The sequence below is a fragment of the Periophthalmus magnuspinnatus genome, chromosome 15 (genome assembly GCF_009829125.3).
Source record: "Periophthalmus magnuspinnatus isolate fPerMag1 chromosome 15, fPerMag1.2.pri, whole genome shotgun sequence".
Classification (NCBI taxonomy): Eukaryota; Metazoa; Chordata; class Actinopteri; order Gobiiformes; family Gobiidae; genus Periophthalmus; species Periophthalmus magnuspinnatus.
The window spans coordinates 19,674,056-19,699,546 of record NC_047140.1 but is presented as its reverse complement, the minus strand read 5'-3'; the positions used below and the strand labels follow the sequence as shown (position 1 = coordinate 19,699,546).

The following is a 25,491-nucleotide window of genomic DNA, read 5'->3' as shown; positions in this document are numbered from 1 at the left end:
AACTGGTAAAGCACATTAGCTCTGTCACAAAGTCCATCTTCTTTCAGTTGTGGCTCCTTGCTAAAGAAAATCCTTACCTTCCACAGGCAGATTTTGGAAAAGCAATCTACACATTTGTAACATCTGGATTACTGTAATTCTTAGTATGTGGGGCTGGACCAGGGCTCCCTGCAGCGTTTACAGAAGGTCCAGAATGTGGCAGCTAATCCACTGACAAATACTAAGAGATGAGAGCACATGACACCTGCACTGGCTCCCCATTTCATATTGGGTGCAATTCAAAATGCTATTGATTGTGTTTAAATGTCTGAACTGAAAACCCATCTGCTCTCCCTGGCATTTTATACTAACTTGACAGGCTATCTTTGTGTTGTATTGTACTTTTCCTATGTATTGTGTTATCTGTATATTTGTTCTGGGCGTGTGTGTGTGCCTGTGCGTGTGTGTGTGTGAAGCACTTTGGTCAGGTGAAGTCGCTTTAAAAGTGCTGTATAAATAAACTAGAAATGAATTGCATTGAAAATCTCACCTTGTTATTCTTGGCCAAGATCCAGTCACCTGCTTTGTTTGACCCGGTTATACTGAAGGATCGGTCTCATGCAGAGGACAATAACAATTTTAAAATAACAAGGCAGAATGAAATGTTGATTAGCTTGAACTGTATTGTATTAGGTGTCACAGTGAGACCACTTAAGAAAAAAGATTAAATAAATAAATACAGAGAAATAAACATATACCCAACTTTAGTTTCACTGGTGTTAATTATAGCTGCTTGTCTCCATGAAGATGTCATTGCTTTGCCAAGAAATTTCCACAATATGGCAAAAAACACATCTGTCTCTTTGGAAATAAGCAGATGACACCACCAGGTTACTTTTTTTTTTTTTTACTGTTACTGTTTTTAAAGGTATTTTTGATCAATAAAAAACTTCTGTATGAAAAATCTAAATCTAAAATTTAATGTTATTCTGTTGCGATTTTGCGACAATATCTTAAACATATGTTCATTATACGTGAAGTTTAGATAAGTTAAGGTGAACTTTGACCTACTCACTTCAAAGGTCAGTATTGTGCACATGACAAAACCAGTTCTCCGCTTTTTTTTCACGACACCGGTGAAAAAGTCACACAACGCAACCGAGATTTATTTAAAAATATGTAAGCTTATTTTTCTTTAACATTACATAATTGATAACTTTATGAAACATGGTGCAATGTATATTATTTATGTTTTGTTAAAAAGGTTTGTCAGTGCATAGTGAAAATGGGACACTTTTCCTATGAGATGTAGTGATGTAAGTGTCATCTGGAAATTTAACAATTACTCAGATTAGTAAAGTTAAAGTGCTGTATACTGATATCTGTTTCCCTCCTTGCTCATTTTTGATAATTATTTTGAGAAATCAGTAATGTGATCAGTGTCTTGCAACATGATCAGTGTGTTCACATAGATGATTATCTTTTATCATTATTAATAATGTATAACTAAAGGCAAACTGAGAAAACGTGTTATTTCAGAAGAGCGTCTCAAACTGGTCGCCCTTCGTATGACTCAGTGCCCATAAAGTAGCTCTCAGGTTAAAAAAGGTTGGTGACCCCTGGTATAGATGCATTAATGTTATACTTTGGAACATTCCAGGCAAACCAATAACATCTCCAGAAAAGGTAGTTAGTGCACATTTAACTGATTTTAAGTTGTTTATTTTTAGAAAGTTTTACTAATAAGCAAGTTTGATTACAGGTCACCAAATGTAATTATAGGTTCATCTAATTCATTTATAGAACTAAAGTCTCAACAAAGCTGTATGTGTGTTCTATCTATAAGGCATCACCGGTGCAGTAGCCTGGGCAGAGCAGTCAGCTGACTTGTATTACCCCTGTGTCTTGGGTCCTGGTTCTGTGAGTCTAGTGACTATAGTGAATGTGACAGCCCGCCCCCCTGCTGCGCCCCGTCCCACTCAAACACAGTCTAATGAGGCACCTATGACTTCACTGGAGCCTGAGGCACAGTTCATCCACCAACACTTGTCTGTTCAAAGGATGAGAAACTGTGTGGGAACTTACTATCAGGAGTTAAGACTATAGATAAAGCCTGGGTATATACAGTCTCACTCTAGACCAGTGAAGACCAGTGAACTGTGTTATAGGAATGTCAGGATTTATGGGTTTTACACCTAATTATGATCGTATAAGTTACAGTCGAATCATTATTGAAATTTCAAAAGTGACAAGAACCAAATACGTCAATTTTATCTTGTTTTCGTCAGAGTGGGTCAAATAGATGTAGTTTAATTTACAGCAACTTTATTGATCCAGATGGGAAATTACTTCACAAATTAGAATATGTGAATTGTTCGTAATAACAAACAGTGAGTAATATGTGAACTATATCCAATAGGCTATAGATGGGCCTATATACAAGAGGCCTCTACTTTTACAATGTTTAAATCCATGCTCAAAACGGCTTTGTTTAGCTGTGAATAAGACTGAAAGGTATTTATTCTTGTAATATTAATTTTATGATGATGATTATTTAAGATTATTTTTGTTTTGATGTGTTTTATTGTGATTTTAATATCGTTCTTATACTGTACTTTAAATTACTTTGTGTACAAATTGTGCTATATCAATAAACCTACCTTGCCTTGCCTAAATACAGTGCTGAGATGGAGCACGGTAGCTTTGACATGACATAAGGTTACCTACTACAAAAGGGTAAGTTAATTGTTTAATTATACATCAGAAACTGGGTCATATACAAGAGATAATATGATGTATATTGCAGGTTTCCACTAGCCATAGTCTGTCAGCCATTCATGGGTTCCAGGTGCCATTTTGGGGACTTCTGCAGATTAAAAGGATGTGATAGGAAGTTTTGATGTGTTCGTTTCTATGGCAACAGTCAAACCCGTGCATAGTGTGTGTGAGCATCCTCTTGGTTAATACATCAGTTGTGTGGTAGTGGCTGAGCTCTTGTGTTTGTTAAAGGGATTAAATGTTCTCAACCTCGAGCCAGGCAATGTTATAGAAGCAGAAATCCTGATTTTTAACCTGAATTCAGCAGTGATGCAATATACACACAGCACAATTTCTGCAAGTTGAGCATAGATAATTATATATTGGGTATAACCAGGTTTCAACACAAAGGTAGTAAAGGTTTAAACCTGCTGCCGTCAGTCATCCATCTGTAACCCACTGTCTGCTGGGTGATCTTTAAATATTGATTTTACAGCGACTCAGCTAATTCCCCATAGAGAATGAACTGAACACTATGAATATACACTTTTGGGGCAACCAGAAATAGCCCAGCAGTAGTATGATAATGGCAAATAAAATGTAAGGATTATATCAGGTAGTAAGTTAAATTTACTGATGTATTTCAAATCTTATATTTAAAGATGGACAAGTTACACGCAGATTTACTCGTCCTTAAGATACTGGAACCGAAATGTGTATCAAGTATCAAGTATGACTTATTATAAAACAACAATAATAACTGTAAACCCAGTGGTAAACTTTCAGATGACTAATTTGTCTGTTTGACCTGTGTCTCCCAAAGGTTCACATCTTGCTGTTGACTGCAGTAATCACAGGGTGTCTTCAGTGTAATCAGCTTAAACCAGCCTTTTCTAATGATAATGCAGCACATAACAGCTCCAAAATACAGGTTATCACTGTGTCATTACATCCATTAGACTGTCAGAATAATAGGAAAACAGGGCCATGGAGTGTAACTGATAGGCCTAAAGGGGAATGAGAAATATTCAGTTTGTTATGTTGATGTTTAAAGATAATAAACATTCTTAGTTTATGACAACATGTTTTTGACTGTACTTGAGTGATTTATTTTTTTCAAAGAAATTAGTTTTTTGAGTTGTTGTTTTTGTTTTTACATTTTTTTGGTCAATTGGTCTAATTAATGTATTTTAACTTTTTTCTTTTTTTTCTTTTTTTGATATATCAGAATTATATTGTTTTGATTGCACACATTCAAAAATATTGGAAAATGCAATAGCCTACAGATTTGGAAGCGACCTCATACTCTAATTATCGTTATTGCAAAAAGTAAAAGAAAAACCTGTCAACTGGACTTGTAGACTTTTTGTCCAGTTGACAAAATGTATTTATTTTTTTAACAATGGATCATACCTGGGCCAATGAGAGATTACACAGCCATTATTGCACATATGTTATTGTTTTACTACACTAAACATCAAACTCATCCCATTATTTTAAGTCCATCTCTCCAAACGTAACTTGTCCCACCTCTTTGCTTACACATAGCAGGCTGCGGTGTGGCACACTTGTTGCACAGCTGAGCAGACGATGGTAAAAGCAGTTCCTCTTTACACACAAACTCGACCCGGGGCGGGTCTGGTTTGGTGCGACACTTGGAGCTCTTGGTGTGACCCAGCCTGCTTCTCACACCCTCTCACCAAACATCAACAGCACCCCAGCTCAGATGAAGCTGTATTAGTCAAGCTATTGCCTTTATAAAGCCAAGCAAGGAGGTGCGAAATGAATGTAAACACTGAATTAAAGGTCTTTAAACACCACCACTCCTCATAGACTCATCACGTAAAGGCTAAGAAGAGAGAGACAAACAGAAAGACTTAGGGATTCCTCAAAACTCACCAATACACATGCAATACACATAATATGAAGGGGTATTCAAATAGGCTATGTTTGGAAATATATTCAAGCCACAATGAGCTGTTAATGGGACAAACAAATGAGATCAATAATGTCTAAGCTGTTGAGTTAATAGAGCAGCTCATTCAAGGTGCCAAATACACACTTATATAAAAGTAATGGCTGAAAGTCACAATGTTGGGTTGAAGAAAATGATGGGGTTTTGAATGCATCACTTTATCACATTTTAAATTTGGACTATACGTTAAAGGTCCTATGTTACGCAAAATTGACACTTGTGAACTTTTGTAAATCAAACTGAAAAACAGGATTGATCAATACAGCTCTGTTTTTTTTTTATTTTTATTTTTTTCCCAATTGGCCCATCCCAAATCCACGTTAGAAAACTTACAGTACATACAGAAACTACTAACAATATATTGGTGATACGTGCACTATCTTACTGAAAGGAGTCACTGGGACACTACAATTTTACTTCTGTATCTCCATCATAATGGGCTTGCTCATTAAAGCATGTTGTGTACACAGATGTTAAGCCAATGAACCTTATCTATTGACTAAAGGATACTCTGTCACAATATAGATAGGGTCAAACAGCAGAGGAAATTTGCTGGCATCTCCTCCGCAGTTCAAAAGGTCTTCATGTTTCTGATAACACACACAGGGCGCTCATTGACCAGTGCGCACGCGACATTCCTCCTGTAACATTTGAACTCTGGCTGCTCGGGGCTGTGTCGCAGAGTGGTCACTGACAAAGAGAGAGTGTGTGCTCCTGGATGCTCCTGTCTGCTGCTCCACGCTCCCCTGATGTTCTGTCCAATGAAGAGGTGCACTTATTAATGCTTTCTCTATGTGAGGTCGAGAGAGAGTGAGAGAGAGAAAGAGAAAGAGAGAGAGAGGGTCCTGTCTGCTACTCTACGGCCCCCTGATGTCCCCTGTTCTGCCAAATGAAGAGGCCCACCTATTGATTCTATGTGAGGTCAGGGGTTGAGAGAGAGGTGTTGGACGACTGAGAAAAGGAGAAAGAGAAAACAAAGATGGAAAGGATGCGAGGGGTAGAGATAGGAGAGAAGGTAGAGAGAGAGAGTAAGAGTAAGATGGAGGGGGTGGAGAGAGAGGCAGAAAGGAGAGGAAATGAAAAAGAAGAGAGAGAAATGGGTGGTGAGAGTGAGAAAATAGAGAGGGACAGAAAGAACAGCGAGGGGGATGGGGAGAGAGAGGAGAAGAGAGCGATAGAGAGGGATCATTGGATGGATCGAGATTGGCAAAGGGTGGGGGTAGAGAGATGGAGAGAGAAACAAAAAGGATGAGGGTAGAGAGAGAAAAGAAGAGAGGAGTGAAGAGAAAAGGAAATAAAGAGGGAGATAGATGGTTAGAGGGAGAAAGAATAGAATGGGGAAAGAGAGGGGGCAGGAGAGAGAAAGAGAGAGTGAGAGAGAGAGAAAGAGGGAGAAGAGCAAGAGAGAGAGAGAGAGCGAGAGAGAGAGAGATGCTCAAACGCTTGAGTGCTAATGCATAAAGCAGCCTGATAGAAACATCGATCACGCTGACAGCTAACTGAAAACACGGCCATGTCTTTATTATTGTGAAGGACAAAAGGATTATATCAAATGATTCGCACGAAACTCAGATCTATGCAGGTTCATCCAAGTGTCACTGTGACCTTAGGCAAGATGTTTCACTCACCCTCCCAACCCAGGTAATGACATGTGTGGAAAGGTGTCTGATGTAGTGAATCAGTAAGTCACTGGTTTTGATTTCGATGTTCGATGCTTTATTAACTGCATGAAAATTTAAGAACACTGTTTAAAACATATTTAATACCCTGGTAAAAGAAAAAAATACCATAATAAAATTAAAAAGTGGAGCAAAAATCTAAATTGGTTTCACGTTTTGACAGTGACAAGTCCAAATAGCCTAAAAAACCCTAAAAACGAATCAATACTAATAGCAGTACCTAAACTAAATACTCATTTGAACAAGTATTAAACCAGTTAAATTGGGTAAATCACTTAGTATTGAAATTTCAGCACTGTGACAACACTAACATATGGCTACATCACACACTTTACTGTCTTTTTACTATATTCCACTCCACAGCCTCCCTCTCACTCTGCCTGTGTGAATAATTTCAGGTCTGGTCTCGGTCTGGTCTCAGCCCTGACAGAAATGATCCAATTATGAGTCCTGCTCCTGAGCTGGGACAGAGCGCAAAGTTCACCCCACAGGTGTCCACCGTCCAGGCCCCAACTTCAAAAGACATTTTTATGATCCTTTTATGGTCCACCGCTTCAGCCATTCTTCTCTGGGGATGTCCAGGCTATTGTTACACAAAGCTTCCTGCGAGTTGGACAAGTGTGATAAAGTGTGGAGAGGAAGAGCAGAGAGAGTGGGTTTTGTCTGTCTTTGAGTGAGGCTTGTGATGGTTTTTATATGAGGTTTAGCCACTTAACATGGGCTAAAAGATACATATATTGCATTTGTTTTGTACAGAGTGACCAAGAATGTCCCTTACAATTTTCTATGGAGGAGTGATATCGGTTATATTGAATGGGTTTTTCAGATGCCAGTATTGGTTTGATATTGAAAATTTTGTCAATGTTTGTCACTAGAATGTTTTCCAAGCCGCCCATGTGTCATTCCCAGTTTGTCAGTGCCTCAGATTTGCCTTTTTGAACAGACTAAATAGTAAGAAACGGAAATAAAGTACTGGTACACAGGAGTAATTTCAGAACATGCTTGTAGAAGTCTACCGGGTTTGTTTTTTTGTTTTTGTTTTTCTGTTTGTTTGCATACGGTAATACCACAATGTGTTGAGTGTCTCCACTGTCTCCAGGTTTTGTACTGATAGTAAAATAAACTTCTGCGTTAGAACTCCAGTCTCATCCCTCTTCTTACAACTCTCAGGCTACTTTGTTTTATCCTACACATGTATTTATTGAACAAGGTATAACACAGGTAAATGTAGGTAAAACTATTTCACTGTGATGGAATACTGAAAATAAATCTGTATATGAAAATATGTCGATGTGCCAATATCATGAAATAATGCCTTGTAACACAATAGTTGATACTGACATACACTTCAAGTATTGTATGTTTTCCTTTAGAGTACATTATCTTCAAGAGGGTGCGTCTTGACACTTGATAGCTCTGTTTTCATGACAACAGCTCAAAACAATGCATAATTTCATTGGCTGCTCATGTCGTTGCATATAATTTACTGACATCGTTTTGGGTCTCATCAAAGCGAGCGGTGACCCCTTGTGCCCTGGGGTCAGAGGTCGTCTTCATAGAGACCACTCCCATCTGATTATGTTTTCTGTTTCTGCTCGATCACGAGATTGGAGAAATGTAGTTAATTATCATTATGAGCCAAAGGGCAGTGAAGAAACCAACATTACTTAATAGAATACATTATTGCCTTATTTGTTAACATTTTAAGTATGGTACGTAATTGACATCAATACTGAAAAGCTGATTAGTAAATTCTATCTGTATAGTAGAGGAGCCAACTAGCTATTGGTAATAAAAGAGGAAGCCTAAGAGTTCACAGTAAACAGTACTTAGAGATTATACTTTTGACGTCTTAATAAAGTCTTATAGATGGAGTACCTGACCTTTTCTATGCGTTTTCCCCTATAGACTGTATATAAAATCAGACGCTCAGCAGTAGGAGCCGTGAGCAGGGAGAGGCTGTGCTTTGGCAGTCCACACCTGCTTTACTTTGACATATGAAGCTGTTTTTGAGCCGTGCACACACCTAAATTTTATGCATGTGGATATCAACAATGCATGAAAGGTTGAGCGATACAAAGTAGTTAGACAGATTTAAATAATTACTCCCTCATTTTGAAAATCTGGTATTGAAGCTTTAACTGGGACATATTAGGACATAAAATATAGTACTGTTTCAAATTGTCCTACATCAAAACAAGCTTTTTAACAATGTATTTTCCTCTCATAGTCAGTCTCAGGTGTTCTTACAGACCAACACCCCTGTTCTGTAGTGTACTGTAATTACTGGACTAATGAGTTTGGCTGGACAGACAGGATTGCAGTATTTACATGGCATATGGCTCCGCTCAGAGACAGTAACTATTACTTTAACCCCAAGACAAAGCACATCCGAATCTTTACTACATTTCCACTTTTGGTCCAGGAGGCTGCGGTGGCCCCTCCCCCTACTGTTCCTGGAAGACCCCAAAGAAGTAATCAATGACTCACATCTGATTACCACTCACTCCCTATGGGGCAGCTTCAAAGGCCCAGGAGAAGAAGAGGACAGGGGAGCATCATTGGCCTCTATGGGGTAATTATATGTTGAGGAGGCTCCTTACACCCTTATTTCTGTGCAGACTGGGACTTATAGACAGAGCCAGTTAACGATTCAGCCTGTCCCATTAACGCAGTGGGGGGCTATAGTGCGAGGGTTGGTGGTGTGTTCGAGACAAAGTGGGACAAATCCAGCTACATGGGTTCAGGGGGACAGATAATTGTTTTCATTAAAGCACACCTGTCTCTCAGTATCACTTTTTGTCAGCAATTTCTCAATTTTCTTATACTATGGCAATGTCTATACCAACAATCTGGTGTCGATGTGTGTTTTTAAAGCTACGTCTGCCCTTTAAATTGCAAGGACAAATAAAGTTTTAAAAGAAAATTCACAAAAATTCAGTTTACATAAGGAATAAGAGCCTATATTTGACTATGAAATCAGCAGTTGGCCTGTATGTTGTAATTTTCACGTTAACTTTGAAATTGGAGGATGAAACTATGTATTTAAATGCAATGTAGGGTTCATTTCCTATAAAATGATTCACAAGTGATTGGAGTCCCATGCTGTGTGGCTCAGGGTACCAAAATACCAACTCTATACTAGAAATACAAGTTATACAAGAGAACGAATACTGTAAAATAAAAAAGAGCTGTATTGTTTTGGTGCGGTTGAATCTATCCCAAAAACAAGTGGAGCAGTGCAGTGTTTATAAGTTCAAAGGGCCATAAAACTAAACAAACACCACAGTACTGTCTGGATACCTTTAGGCCTGTTGTTTTTCTCTGCTACTTCCACCTTTTTGAATCACCACAAGACACGAACAAAAACAAGGCAATTTAGGCTCATTTCAGACTTTATACAGTTAACCCCTAAGCTTGAAATTACCAAACACACTGATTATGTTAAATTCATTACTCATGGTTCTGAACAATTATACACTCAGAATTCAGTTTACAAGTCAGATCTGTGGAGAGGAGACCCGCTCATGATTAAAAAAATTTGCTTTAGCTTTCCAAACGTTTAAGTTATATCTCGATTTTAATACATTTTTTGTCTAACTCTTCTAATAGCAGGCTTTCCTTTGCTAATATGGGAAAGAATGTTATGACTGTAATAACAATTTCATGAGCAGTTGGTCTGGGTCACAGTTGTTTTTTCAGATGTTTAATGGCAGTTTGCTTCATTTTATAAGGCAACCACAAACCACTCTGTAACATTATCAGAAAATTGCAAATATAAATGTTACAAAGACAGTATCATCTGATCTGTATCATCCAAATTCGGTTTTATTGGGTATATTACTCAAGTTCCTCAGTATAGTTTACTCCCTAACAAGTGTTTTTACTACTACTACTACTCCAAAATACCTTGAAAAACATGCATTCTTTCTGTTAGCAGGGTCAGCTCTTCACAGATCTAACCTGTTCTTTGGCCTGTTGGCATGACTGGTTGTCTCCACTGAAATAGGTACATTTAATGCCATACTGTGGAAGATTTCAGGCAAATAAATAACTAACTAATAACTAATAATATCTCTAGACAAGCAGGTGCCGGACCCTACACTGGAAAAGTAACATAATGCACATTTACTCATCCAAGCAATTCATATTTCAACAAGCTTCTTTTTCCCATGTCAGTGACTGCATAGTTTTCCTGCCACTACTACTGAAATATGCCAAAAATATGAATGACAATATAAAACCGTCTGCGACATCAATACTGCATCACTATATATCATATTTCAATATTATGTCACACCCCTAGTTTTGTTTTTATGTAATGAATTTTACTTGTACTCAAAATGACAAGGGTTTGGAAAGGTTCCAGAGGAGTGGAGACTGGATGGCTGCTGGTGTCTTCCAGTTAAGCCTGTGCTAAGCCCTGTCTGCACGGGAGCACACAGAGGTGATCAGAGACAAAACAGTCATTAGTGTCCTGAAATCACACAGAAAAAAACCCAGAAATGGTGGCTCTGCATTGTACTGGGACTTTGATGTAAAAGCACACTGACCCATGTAGATACTGTTGTGATGGGAACAAGACTTCTGGTGGATTAACCCGACTTTTAACACTTAGGCTATGTGCTGTCATTTGTATGGTTTGTGTTTTCAGATCATATTTGTGACTTGTCTTTGTACACATCCTGGAGATATTTTACTTTCACTCTGTGCACTCCTGCTGCTTATTTTGTTGTTCAATATATGATTAAATTTTCTTCCTTTTTGTTTTCAGAATTCAGAAAAATGTCATTTAGCAGCTAAAGAACACTAGACTAACTAAGACTAATCCAAAATAATTTAATTTAAGTCCCCTTGAATCCTTGCATGACACCATACAATTTGTATGTGATGTATGGTAGTTCTTTTTCAAATAACTGAGAAAAGAAAACCTAGTCCACAGCGTGTCCTGCTTCTCAAACCACAAAGGTTTAATGTCAAAATGAATTTTACTACTCTAACCCGATCCCTGCTCTAACCCTATCCACCACTGCCCTCTTGTGGATGTAACTGAAATCACCAAGCGAAACTTCTGCAGTCACGTGACGTGTGGACCTTCATACAAAAATAGATAATACGCAAAACAATTATTCTATGTTAGTTATTGATTTAAAATAATAATAATAAAAAAAACAAACGGCTAGGCTAGTCTAAAGGTTACGGTTTATAAATTAGAATTGGGTTTAAAACAGTGAGGCAGTCAAAATAGGCTTAGTCTTATAATGTTACAGGCTAACATTTGAAATGTAAGTCTTTATATTCACATAATTATTTTTCATGCGTGTACATTTCCAATTATTATTAGATTATGTTTTAAAAGGTTTCAGTGGTCTCTGGACAATGTTTTCGTCTATCTAAGCACTGCATGAAAGAGACTAACTCACATGTAGGCTACCTAATGCATTTATATTGCTACTTTCCTTCTATACTAACGTAGAAGATCCAAATTTGCCATATTCACCCCAAAAGAGATGAATCTATTGCGTCCTATTTCCCCTGAAGGCAGCAACACACCCAAATTTCTTCCCACATCCGGGAACTTGGCGTTGGAGCGGTGCGTGCGGAAAGTGGGTAAAGAGGGCAGCAGTGGAGAGCGGTGGAAAGGCGGACTGATGACAGCTGTCAGCGAACAAAAACACGGGCAATCTGTGACGATCAGCCCAATGGATCACTAATAAAACAACCACACAAACTGGACTATACCGGGGACCATCGCTGTTGGACCACAACGGTGTGTAAAGGTATGGCTGAGTGACGCGAGGATCATTCGTCCTATATCCTCACAGGAGCACTGAGGTTAGCCACAAAAGCTAACCGGCTAACTCACTGCTAAACTAGTCAGCTAGCATTTAGCACCCAGGGAATGTCTTTAGTGGTTGAGACATCACTTGTAGAAACGAGACGGATATGTGGTGTCTATTCTTGTCCAGTCTTACCTAATGAGAAAACCCTGTATGTAGCCGATAGCATTAAATGAGCTAATATTCATAGGAATTTGGATTGCACGACATGCGAGATAGCAAATCAGGTTAGCTCTCTCAACAGTGACCTGCTAACGTTAAGTTTAGGCTGGATCTTGATCAGGGGTCGTGGTCCTTTTTGCGTAAAGGTATTGTTAACAGAGTGTATAGTTGGATCTAGGTCTAATTGCGTGTAATGCCCATAATATACAACTAAAATGCACAGGTCGTGCATGCAAATCTTTAAAATTATTGTTAAAACGTAGCTTGAAATATCTGAAGCGTTGTTTTGGGTGCGCTCCCATTGTCAAGTCTATCTGCAACTAATTTGCATGGGATATTTGCAAGGATAAACCAATGACTACTGGTATAGAACTGTTTCTCAAGACTATATGAAATAATTAGCTACCAAATAATAGTTAAACTCCTTTTATGAATTACCAAATAAACTTTTTTTAGTACTTTGGTCAGTTATGGTAAATTGACAAACAAAACATCTATATATTTTGAAGCAAACCAGGTGGTCTTGTGCCTGTTTAGTCTCCTCTGACTCAGCTAGATCTGTACATTCACCTCCTGTTAGCCCCTATCAAGTTCAGCATTGTATATTTACTTTGGTATTTAAGGTTTTTGACACAGTCCAGGGAAAGTTGTGAAATAGCCAATGCTTCTATTTTATGTCTCTAGCAAAATATTTACTCAATTGTCATTCATTATTTAAAAGCTGTGTTAAAACATTGATTTTATGGCTCAGTTCTGGCCTGCCATGTCTGTTTTAAAACTGTCTCTTGTCAGCTACAATTGTTTATCCTCAGCTCTTGAATGTGCCAAACATAAGTGAGATATGTTTTTGCAGGAGTGGATGAAAAAGATGTTTTGTTTGGGAAAGGAAACTGCCTATGCTATCGACTACAGTAGATACAGTTTGTGGTAACATTTTGATCATGTTATATTTTTGTTCTTTAGGTTTTTAAGAAATATTTGGGAGCGTATCTACACAACACTGGTGGGTTTGAAGTTGGAGCGTCATCGCCATGGGGACACAAGGCTGCGGCAGGAAGCGTGCCCCCCTCAAAGATAGGTTTTCTGCAGAAGATGAGGCTTTGAGTAGTATTGCACGAGAGGTAAGCTAAATATATACAGCTCATATCTCTGTTCATAAACACATCAGTCACTATTACTCCACTTAGTAAAATGAAAATTACAAAATCAATCCAAATCCTTTATCCAGCCGCTCTGTCTACCCATTAACCAGGCTTTCATGGATAGACTTGGACGGCAATTCCTCAGAATGTTATCTTTTTATTGTAATTGACTGAGGAAGTAATATCCAACAGCACAAGTGTAGTCGATTCCATAGATTACTGTATTTTAAGACTTTAATGCATTATGTTCCTGGCATAGCACATACATTTTAGATAAAACATTATACAAATTCTGATATAGACCAAGACCAATACATGGAAAGGACCCAATGTGTCCTATTCATGTTATTTCTTTGGTATTGATATCCATTCAAGTTAGAATCTAGTTTTTGGATATTCCAACCCTGTATATTATAAACATACTTCTAGTCATTATTTTTTGATGCAGGTTTTATGCACAGTGGAATTGACATCTTAATACTGTCTATTGCTTCAACTAATTTCGATTGTTTTAGATTCATTGTCAGCCAGTACAAGTTTTCTCTCAATTGCTGCACTTAACTTTCCAATCTTTGCTACACATTGCTACAAGTCGAACACATTACCTTGAAGAAGTTTGCTTAGCGACACTAAACTCAGGTGTGGTGGTCAAGGAAGAGCACTGTACAAAGTGAAATGTTGTTATACCGGTTTGGGTAGTTGGCTTGTATATAGTTTGTGTATAACTTGTGTATAGTTGAACCAGGTGGAGACAGCTGTTTCGGACCACAGGAGAGCTGACATGACTTGTAGTGTTTTTCTTTTGGGGGGAAAACACAGGGAGAGAAGAAACTGCATGGCCTGTTATAACTTGCCCAAGATGATTCCATTTGGTTCAACAGCGGGCCTGCCATTCCTTTGACTTGCTTCACAGGGGAATCAAATCACTGTAAAATGCTAATTCAGTATGTTCAAAGTGTTGAGGATTCTGTGTCTGCAAGGCAAAGATATCCAAGTTTGAAAAATTATGATATACTAATACCCGCAGTTTGTCTTAACTATTTATCTAAGTAGAAGGAATCTGCTGAGAGATTTATAAAGAAATTTAGAATACTTTAGTACAATTAAGCAACCTGTTTATATTTAAACACTCCACCCAGTCTATTAAAAAACTATGTATGAGGACAAAATCAAGCTCTTCCAACACATTTCGCAAACATCTGATATTTGTCAAATGCATACTGAGCGAGACATAACAAGTAACATTTGCACCCATGCTTTTACAGACAGTTTGTTTCTAAGTGGAAATACATGTAACTCACAAAGGGCTGCTCTGAAAAAAGTCGATAAATGAATATGATGGGACTTACAAGTTTAAAAGTTTGTCTATTGATTTTGAGATAACTATAAGCCGAAATGCAAAGAGCATTATTTATTCCATATTACTGTGTGGTTGGAGTGAGATGTGAACCTATATATAATGGTCACATCTCGGTAATAATACTTTGAAAGCTAAATGTTTTCAGGTGCTACATAAAAATAACACTGACACTTGTTCCAAAGTTTATTCCTAGCAGTTAGAAAGTGATTCAGTGCCTCATTCTTGCACACTGGAAGCACAAGGCTCCATTTGCTCTTTATAGTCATGACGTCCAATCATAGAAACATGAGTCACTCGACACTCCCAGCCTGCTCCTCCAAAACTCTAAACGTCTTTGTGCCGCGCTGAACTGGAGATTAGATCAACTGTACTCTGAGTTCATGGGGTCATCAAGCAGCACTGGCGAACGTCAACACTCCCCTGATCATTCACTCCAATCTCAACTTTAATAGGAGTTAGTAACACACTGCTCCAGGGCTGCCATGAGGGTGAATTTGAGCCTGCTTCGTCACAGCACACTTTGCAGGCCTCTTATGTTACAAACATGTCGGTTCATTTGAATACCAGCAACCTGCAGCAGGCTGGAGGTGACTAGACTACATGATTCCTAAGATTTCTACAACAAGTTTCACCTCAGAAAATATTTGGTTTTCAAAATAACATAAGATGAAATAAACCACAACACTAAAGAGCTAAAGTAGAACCATTCTAGGCTAAACCTGGAACAAGCTTTGAATGAACCAGGAACCCATGTGCCACACAAAACCAGAACTAAATGGGTGTAATGCAAGACTGGGCTAAACCTGGGCTAAACCTGGGCTAAACCTGGGCTAAACCTGGGCTAAACCTGGGCTTAAACCCTTTACTTGAACCCTTTGCTTAAACCCTTTTCTTAACCTGGGCTGTCCACGAAGGGAAGACAACCCAGGTTTAGCCCAGTTAAAATTTTGCCTATTGTAATTCCTTCATACAAGCGTAAAATAATTCAAAATGATACAATTCCATAAATAGTGGAATAAATGATTATTTCACTATCAAATAGGCCTGCATATTGCTCTTTTTTACTAGTAAAGATTGAGTCATCTTAAACATTCCCCCACATTATGACATTAAACAGCCATACACCCCACATACAAAGAGGGTGTTTATTCTTAGGAGGAAGTGGCTTTCGTGGAGGCTCATAGTCCATGTAATTTTGTTGCTGATATCATCTGTCCTCATTAGATCAGAGTCTTTTATACAGCTCGCCTGTAGTCTAATTACTTGTACCATTCCCTACATTGGCTGTAATGCATTTTCACTGTTTTACTAGGGTTTCACCACCAATTATGTAGCAAGCCACAACAATTTGACAGTCAAATTTCTTCAAGCATCACAAATCCAACATAACTTGGTGAAATAAAAAAAATTGAACAATTTAAATATTTCCCATTTATACCTGTTGGAAAATATGTTGAACATATTGTTTTCGGCATCTAAAAAAATATAAAAAATTATGTTTTTATTTATCTGTCATATTGCGTTTTATCTAGTCCATAGCTTCATAAAATGTCACTGTACATTTCCATCATTTTCCAGCCTCTGTTTATGTGAGTCTGCTCCAAACACTCACTCACAGTAAACACAGGGTGACTCTCTGATCCCTCTTCATCCCCTGATAACACTGGTCTTTTAGCAGTTGGTGCAGTTTATTTTAAACACTCACCATCACTGAATAAAACTAAGTCCTGCCTGCCTTGTGTAAAAATGCTTCAATTGAATGCAAATATGAAGTGCTTAAAACATTGTTTAGTAAATAGAGTGCACAATACTGCCTGTTTCAATATGATGGTTGAGTGTCTCTTCTACTGCCAGTCCTTCACGCCAGGTGAAAAATCTGTAAAAATGAAATTACATTTGCAGTATTGCTATGGTAAAACAAGCAAAATTCTGTTAATTACTCCTGATCAAGAGCCTGCACTAGCTCAATAATTCTGCCTTCTCCTACACAGGCAAATAATCTTTAGTATCTTGCCTTGAAAATATTCAGTAAAAAGCATTGTCCAATCATCAGTCTATGTGATGTTGTTTGTTTATATTTATTCTTCCAGTATTTCCTGGTTTTAGTCTAGGTTTAGTCTTGATTTCATAAAAACATTTCGTGTGCTGTGTAATTTATTAAACCTATTGAGTAATTGTAGCATGTTGGACATCTTTCTGATACAAACCCCAGAGCCATAGACCACCTGTATAGTTGTGTTTCAGTCAGTCACAATAATTACTGTATCAGCTTAGAAATTATAGATGGGACAATAATTTTTGGGGTCACTATTTACTGTGGGTGTTTTTTGTACTAGAGGAGAATGTGCTTTTTGGGGACAACTTGCTTTAGAGTTATTGTGTCAGTATTATAAATGAGTTTTCAATATTATCATTTATCCTCTATATTTTCTTTGGGAATATATGACACTTGAAAATTATTCTGACAGGTCTTGTGGTCGTGTTTCCTTTTCTCTCAGTGCCTGATGCAGAGGAGGAGCAGAGGCTATAGATAGGCCTCAGACTGAGCTCAGCTGTGGGGCAGGTCATCCACATACACAGACAGTCTGACAGGTGCAGTCCCTGTACATCTGACCAGGCAGAACAGTCTACATCCTTTTTGTTCAAGAAAGATGGGGTGCAAGTCTTCTTAAACCGAGATCTGTATTGTTCAAAGCTGCAAGATTAAATTGAAACAGTTATCTGAATGGTTGTAATGGGCAGTTATTAAATATTTTGGTTAATGTCATGTCCTCTGCAGAAAACGAAATAGTTTCTAAGAGGTAATGGGGTATTATTGTGTATAAATCCTTTTAAACCTGTAGATCCATTCACACTTTTTACATGCTAAAGACATACTAAAGTATAAATTACAAATACAAAATAAAAAACAAACTTAGTTCAATACTCACATTTTTGAGGACATTAAAATATAAACGTGTTTTGGGTGTTTTTTTCAAGCACCCCTTCCTGTTCCAGTTCTACTTTAGTTCGTCAATGTGAGAAACCAGTAATGGAGTTACACTTTTGGTCAGTGCTCTACTATTCATGGGTTTCAGCTATTTTGAGTACTTTTTCCCTTTCCAAAAATATATTTTATTGTGGTTCTCATCATTTAGAAACTCATCAATGGCTAAATACAACATGGATGGCAAGAACCATAGACATTGGGGTATCTTGGTGTGTGGTAAATCAGTCTGTAGTTCAAACGTGTACATTATTAATACTGAAACTTTTATGTTATTTCAGTGGAAGGGTTTTGCCCCCCCAAAGTTTCACTGCTCTTTATTTTAGTCACAGCATTGTGGACTTGGATCTATTTATGATACATGATTCTCAACCAAAATCCCTGTTGTGTTTGGTCCCTATTTTATAATCTGCAATAGTGACTCATCTTACAGCACTGTCACTATAAACAGTATGCTTATTTTATCCTGTCTAACCTCTAATGCTACAACTAAAATCCTTTGTAAGCTAATGCATGATTTGATCCTATTACTTTCACACCTACTACTGCATAGTCTATAAGTGTCTTTTCATATCGATTGCTGTTATGACACCGGTCTCTCTTGTCTTGTGTTGGATGAGAATAGCCCTATGCCCACAGGCCTCTGGCACTGCAGATAAGACAGAGCAGGAATGCAGTGTAGAGATACTGCATACAATATACTTATGGTATTTATGGACTGTCTTCCACTGCAGATAAAGGACTGGCTCTATAATAAAGCATCCACCTCTTTTCTAGATGGATGTGGGGTTTGTAAGTGCTGATATACCCACTGTGTAGTTTTGACTTAATTGGAGGTTACACGCATAGTTACCTGTGTGAACGTTGTTGCCAAAAAAGCAATTTCTTCTTTCTACAGTGCTGTTCTAAAAGTGTTAAGAAATTACATCAGTAGAGGTAGTGCTTAACCACAGTGTCAACATGTTGACTTTTCTGCTGTAAATCTGCATGTCCTCCCAGTGTCTGTTTTTCCCTTTCTCCAAAATTGTGTGAGACGTGTTGGCTAATAAAGGCAGTGTCTGTATTACTTCATCTTCATCTGATTAATTGTATGCTGCAGATTTAGTTTTATTCATTTTTAAATTCCCTGTTTTTACTAAAGCTGACATATTGTGAACTACAGCTGAAGACTAGGCGGGGCAGATGGCATGGTCCGGCAGTGTGAAACTCTGTTGTGATGAAGTTTATGGTGATGCATCGCAAAGCTGCAGGCAGAAAACAGTGCCACAGTTTTCTTTTAGTTGTTTCAGATCATTATTGTGATTTCAAAATATAAAATAATACTTTTTTCTGTGTATTTTTGTGAACAATTTTGTCTAATTTATTTTCATTCATCAATACATTCTAAGTACTTAAGACTTGGAGTGAATTATACAGAGCCATACCAGGACTAATGCTTTATATGACTGAACCACAAAAGAGGTATTATATGTGAAATTTGAACATGATTTCCTAAAAAATACACAGCATACCAGAACATATGCATTTCATACTAATCTGACATAATGGAAAGAAAGATAGAATTTAACACATGCGCTTACACTAATATTTGTTTCCAGAACACTCTTCACTCTTCCAAAGTACTTTAAACAATTAGTCCATACATTTAACCTCAGTGGGGGTAAGGACTTTTAAATCTCCCCCTGGACCAAGTTATGACGCCTATTATGGTCTTGATCATTACCAGTTTAATCTGTCCAGTTGTGAAATGCCAGTGTTTACCAGCTGAACCAGCGCTGCGTTGGTACTGTGCTGTTTGTTTGGGCTGCGCTGGAATTTCCCCCAAGAGGTCATTGGAATAACCCCCTCAGACTGATGGGTAACACATGTGAGTGACAGGACATCCCACGCACTTGAGCAGGCCCATAGAGTAAAATGATTATCGGGGATAGACCGTGACAATGGACAGCATGTAACTACTAGTTTATACTGGCAAACATCTCTAGACTGGTTGATTTCACAATATGACAAGTTATTATTTTTGTTTGTGAAAGTCATACGTGTTGTATTTCAACATGTGGGATGCTGTTTTGATAATGTGATCCCTCCCTCTGCTCTGGTCTAATGGCACTTTTGTGGAGTAGAGCTGTCAACAGATAAGCAGCAGTCACAAAGCTTAACTTCAACAAATTTGTATCAGTTTTTTTTTTTCTAGTTTAAAGTCTTAACTTATTTTTTTTATTAGGGCTATAGGACAAAGCATATGTGTTCCATTGTGTAGCAATTTGGATAATAATGTGGGATAAATACAATTAAATTAATTTAATAACATTTTGTGTGCAAAAAGTTTGTTCCTGGTGTGTGGACAATAAAAATGCTTTATAATTTGATGCAGAGCTGTCTCATTTTGGCAGCTGCTTTTACAATACATCTGTACTGAAGCAAAACAAATGTTACTTTATTACAAGCCCTTTGAGAATAATAGTTATGCAATCCAAACATAACTTGTAAGTGGAGTGAACTCCAGGATCCTCAAACTGGTTATAAAAGCATTTTCACCCAAGTTGTTCATGCTCTTCAAGGCTAATATCACTATACCTATTCATTATTTTAATGTAGTCTCTGATTGAAAGGCTTAGCTAACAGTGCAACAGTAGCCTAGCCTAGCTCGTGTCAACTTCATGTTCAGTGAGTTACCATAACACAAGGAGCTCTTTGATCATGCATTTTCATTTTCCAGTTCATTATAAAAACTGACTAAAGTCTGTCTGTCAGATCTGTTATCTCTTATCTTGTTTTTGGGTGTGTCTGTCTTTATAGAACATTCCAGTTTATTTATTTTCTGGTTAATGACAAGTGTGTTCATGTTTGTGTGACAGGCAGAGGCGCGGCTGGCAGCGAAGAGGGCAGCTCGAGCCGAGGCCAGAGACATCCGAATGAGAGAGCTGGAGAGGCAACAGAAAGAGGTACGGCAACAAGCATGGGACAATCAATCAAAGTACAAAAACAGTTAACATTTGTCAATAGGATAGGGCAATATAACAGTTTGCTGCTAGGACAAAAATGCATCCATGATCCATGGTACTTTTAATTTGAATGAAAGTCTCTCCAAATGCATTAAACATCGTACAACAATGTTTATACTACAATGAGCTTTTAATGCCTTTAGGAAGCTGGGTTATACTTTTTTAGTACAGAGAATAAACTAAATCTTTCCCAAATTTCACACCTTTTACAAGCAATCCCAAAAATAGCTGCGCCACCCAGTAAGACAGCAGGAAATTTGTGGCAAAGGTAAAAAAGTAATTGCATAAATAGTCATCTAACCTCATGTCTCAATGGCCCAGCAAAATATCCCACTAGGCAGATATTGCTATAAAGTGAGGCATTCTCATGACTAAATCACTGTAATTTTTGGGGTTAATATTGAAGTAAAAACGCAAAACAAAGAACATACAGAATAATACCTGAAATTGGACATATTGTAATGCCATTGCTGGAAGATCGGTGTATTTTTACTCATCGATTCTTCGTGTCTGTATCTAAATTACATGTCAGTTGTGTAGCAATTATAACCTTAATGAAGTTGGATTATGAATTGTCAATAAATCCATTTGTGTGCTTGAAGACTAGGACACAGTATTGCCAGTTCAGTGAAATGATGAGTAATACGGCTACACAGTACACTCACATTCCCAAAGCTTAACTCCAGAATTTTACACTTGGCCTATTCAAGACTGTGAAATGTATTTTGTACCAATGTCAAAACACACAACCAAGAATATGATGGAAAGTGCTGCATGTCCACAGATAAACCAGATTTTCTATTTCTGACGCAAATGTCGCGGGTTTGTTCACTTCAGCAGTTTGTGAGCAGCCAGTGATTGTATGTTTTTCCTGGCACTTGTTCTTCTTCCCTGCACAGCTCTCTTACCACCACCACTCCAGCAGCAGCAGTAACAGAAAATGGGGTCAGATCCACCAGTGGATGGTAGGCCTGGTGAATGGAGTGAAATTGCACTAACTAGGTTTGGGCAATATACACAAAAATAAATATATCTTGCCTTATTATTGTGGCGCAATGATCCTAAAGATAATGAGTTTACATTTTTGCGATCCATCAGAATCTTAAAAATTTCAATTTGCAAAAATATCACCCTGCTTGGAAGAATGTTTCTTTTTAATGTTTTATGACTTTCTTACTATAAACTATATTCTAATTTTTCATTTTGTCAAAATGACAATTTTGATATTGTGGATGTCCTTTTAGGGAGAAACCAGTATTATACAAGTTTAGTGCATAATTTAAATCTCAATTATTTCAAACAATTATTTATAATATGTACTATAAGACTTAAGGGGGGCATAGTGCTGCATATTTTTTTGATTTATTACTTTGTTGTATATTTTAGTTTTGTTTCATTTTTCAAAGCAGCTGTAGATTAGACCAATTGGCCTTGCTCCAGGTTTGAGGAGTGGAATAGGCCACTGTATCATTCAGAACTGTATGAAAAAATGTCTAATTACATTAAACTGGAGCAATAAATGTATTCACTATTAAAATGTGATTAATTGTACAGCCACATTCAATATTATCCTGTACCTTATATTGCCCACTCCTGGCACTAACGGCCTGTGATGTGAAGCTAAACTCAAGTCCTACCATTTAGAGCCACAGTTGACGCTCTCTGAACCTCACTGTGGAAAAATGTGTTTATTTGCTTTGGATACTCCGAAACTGTGTGTGTGTGTGTGTGTGTGTGTGTGTGTGTGTGTGTGTGTACGTGGAGCAGACCTCGGCCTTTGCCTTTATTTAGGTTTTGGTGAGACTGCATGCAACAGTGGGCAGGACCTCTCACTGTACTTACTGTGAATCTGAATGCTACTGAAAAGATTTTGAAAGTTAAAAATACATTTGCATGAAAATGTATTCAGTTTGTATTTTAATACTTTTCTGACTTTTTTTTTTTAATGTTTAACACATAATTCTTAGTTCTGGTTATAGTAGATCATATTGCTTTAATCATGGTCTTATAATAGCTAATATCTGCACAGCACTTGCTCAGTTGGTAGAGAAGTTTGGAGTCCAGTTCCTCATGGTATTGCAAATTCTTACTGTGTCTTTGGGCAAGACACTACACCCACTTTTTTGTATTGTAATTTTTTTTTCTGCTATTTTTGTCATTGCAATTAGCTCTGCGATTTATATTTTAATAATTGATTTTGTTCAAATGCCACATTGTAAAAGCATCCAGAGGAATTGACAAGAATCACATTTCAAAACATGTTTGAACAGATCTAGTTTTGGCTCCCTGTCTTATCTTTTCAAACTTGCTTAAGGTTGATTACAGAGCTAGCTTTGCATGGTGTGGGTCTTGGCTAGCATCATTTGTGTTGTCACGTACTATCGCTCTCTTGCTCCTGCTCTGTCCCTGTGTAATGCTTCTTCCTTCCTGACTCCAGGCTGATTCAGAGAAGGCCCGGGCCTCTAGTGTCAGCAGGTCCAGCAGCCGCCATCACCACCGGGTTTGTATCTAACCACCACACTTCCTCCTTTTCTCTCTTCATTTCCGCTGTCTGTTTTCCATTAAAAGACAGGGTTTATAGATTTTTGCCTCTTCTTTTAATGGTCTATATAAATAATGGCTAATTCTACATTGTAGTAGTCTCAGAGCTTATAACTAGCTAGGTCACTTTTCGTTGTTTTTATTGCTCTGAAAAACATGCATTTTTACTCTGGTTTGTGGAGATGCAAGCCCGCTCAGTCTTATTTAGTCTAGAATAGGACCATGTTTCCGTAGAAATGCTCTAATATTCTGCAGTATGGCATGAAACGAGTTTATCTCCATGGAGAATGTCTGCGTAATGCAAATTGCATTATGCTGCTTTAAAAAAGAGAAGTGTACTTAGAAGTTGGAACAGTAGGTGTAGTATTTAATGTGCTTTAAGTGCAATGTTTAAGTATCTAGTTTGAGCACAATAGGGGCGCTTTAATCCTCATGTTAATCCCTGGTCTCGTCTGGTTTTCTGCTGCTGACTCCCTGTTTCCACGTCAACAGGGCAAAGACGATGACGTCATGTCGGTGCGGAGCTACAGGGTGCGTACAGTAACACCCTCTGCCAGCATAACTTAATCGTTGTGTATATTTTATATTTAGATCATCCTAACATTTTAAAGTTTTGACTACTGTTGTCACATATTATGTTTTTCAACACAAAATACTAGTACAGGTGATTATATACTAGTTTGTCGGACTGTCTTGAGTGGTATCTGATTTTCAATACCTTTGAAAATACAGCCCTGGTTTTAACACATATTAGATCATAAACCATCTTATGTCTTACTGGCTAGTATCTGACTAGCACTTGTTTATTTGGTAAAGACAGTAAAGACAGTTGCCCACCAGATATTTGGGGTGCAGTCGCAGCTGGTGTTGAATATTCTTGTTGTGCATGGGCAAGGCACTTTACCCATTTTGCCAGTACAAATGCTCTAATAGTGTTCTATAGTATGAGGGTGGGGGTTAAAGAGGCCATATTAAGAGCCGAATGGCAGCTACCCCATTGAGACCTTCTAATGTGTGCCAGCTGCTGTTCATAGGCCCTGCTAAAACATGACATGTAGGCTAATCCCCATTTAGACTCATGGCATCATTCACTGGTTTTAGACTGGTTGTAGACTAGTTTGTGATGGAGAATGACATGGTCTGTTTTGTTTTGAAGTCAACCTCCTCAGCCTTACAGAACCTGGGCTCCAGCAAAAGTCACTCCTCCACCTCACGTAAAAAAGACCTGCTGGTGCGTGTAGTGTGCTTTAGTTTGCCGTCACGATAACAGTTTGAAGAGTGATTTATTGCCACAGAAAATATTGCGATTAACAATATTGTTGACTAATATATGCCACAGACACGCAAAGCATGATAATAATGTACTTCTCTATAATGTAGTGCCATTTATTCAGAGACATGTTTATTATGCCATCCTCTAAAAAAAACAAAAAACAAATACCCTTGTTGCCAATTCAGCTGTCTCATTTTCTAGAGGTGAGAGTTGGAGAGAGATAATTGATTTGCGCTCAAGGTTAAAAAAATAGCTGGTATCGTCATTGTCTCTGGTGTTTTCTAAGAAGTGCATGTCATCTTAAGAGAAGTTTGCACACGCATGATCTGAAGGATGCATGGGTGACTGCTTACAGGAGTTACTGTTTGATCCTACCATAGAACATGAAACAGTAGATCATAGAAACGTTGGTGTGAAAAAGACTTAACCTTTTTTGAAATAGAAACTTAAAATCTATACAATCTATAAACAGTGAAATATTGGTAGCAGTATAGACTAGCAGTTGTTCATTGGACTTGACATATTTTTGTTGTTGTGCTGTCTGGATGCTCGCTAACCTATTTTCGTTGTTATGTGTTTGATCAGTGACTGAGACTAACTAAAGCTTTACAGAATATTAGTTTAATATATATTTAATGCATATTTTAATTAATTTCAAAATTTCATTCTCTCTCTTCAGTCTGACAGCCTTTCCACCACCAGCTCTGCCCTCAAAAGCTCTCGGTCCACTGTATGTACCTGTGTCAATCTGTGCTTTATACTTTCTGTTCAAATGTCTCTGTTTTATTGTAT

General features: G+C 37.8%; 1 protein-coding gene across 14 annotated transcripts in view; it reads left to right on the top strand.

Annotated features, from left to right (window-relative positions):
• Positions 1 to 11,957: 11,957 nt before the first annotated feature.
• Positions 11,958 to 25,491, top strand: part of lrrfip2 (leucine rich repeat (in FLII) interacting protein 2) — a 33,253-nt gene continuing 19,719 nt past the window's right edge. For 7 of the 14 annotated variants that reach the window (XM_055227167.1, XM_033979461.2, XM_055227164.1 and 4 more), the window contains exons 1-8: positions 11,961 to 12,170; positions 13,356 to 13,513; positions 20,739 to 20,825; positions 21,785 to 21,850; positions 23,323 to 23,385; positions 23,919 to 23,957; positions 24,583 to 24,657; positions 25,379 to 25,429. In XM_055227167.1, the coding sequence (XP_055083142.1) occupies positions 13,424 to 13,513; positions 20,739 to 20,825; positions 21,785 to 21,850; positions 23,323 to 23,385; positions 23,919 to 23,957; positions 24,583 to 24,657; positions 25,379 to 25,429 (471 nt within the window). In that variant the 5' untranslated portion in view covers positions 11,961 to 12,170; positions 13,356 to 13,423. Of the gene's footprint in view, positions 12,171 to 13,355; positions 13,514 to 20,738; positions 20,826 to 21,784; positions 21,851 to 23,322; positions 23,386 to 23,918; positions 23,958 to 24,582; positions 24,658 to 25,378; positions 25,430 to 25,491 lie in introns of all 14 variants that reach the window. The other 7 variants (XM_055227169.1, XM_055227168.1, XM_033979466.2 and 4 more) reach the window with 5 other exon arrangements.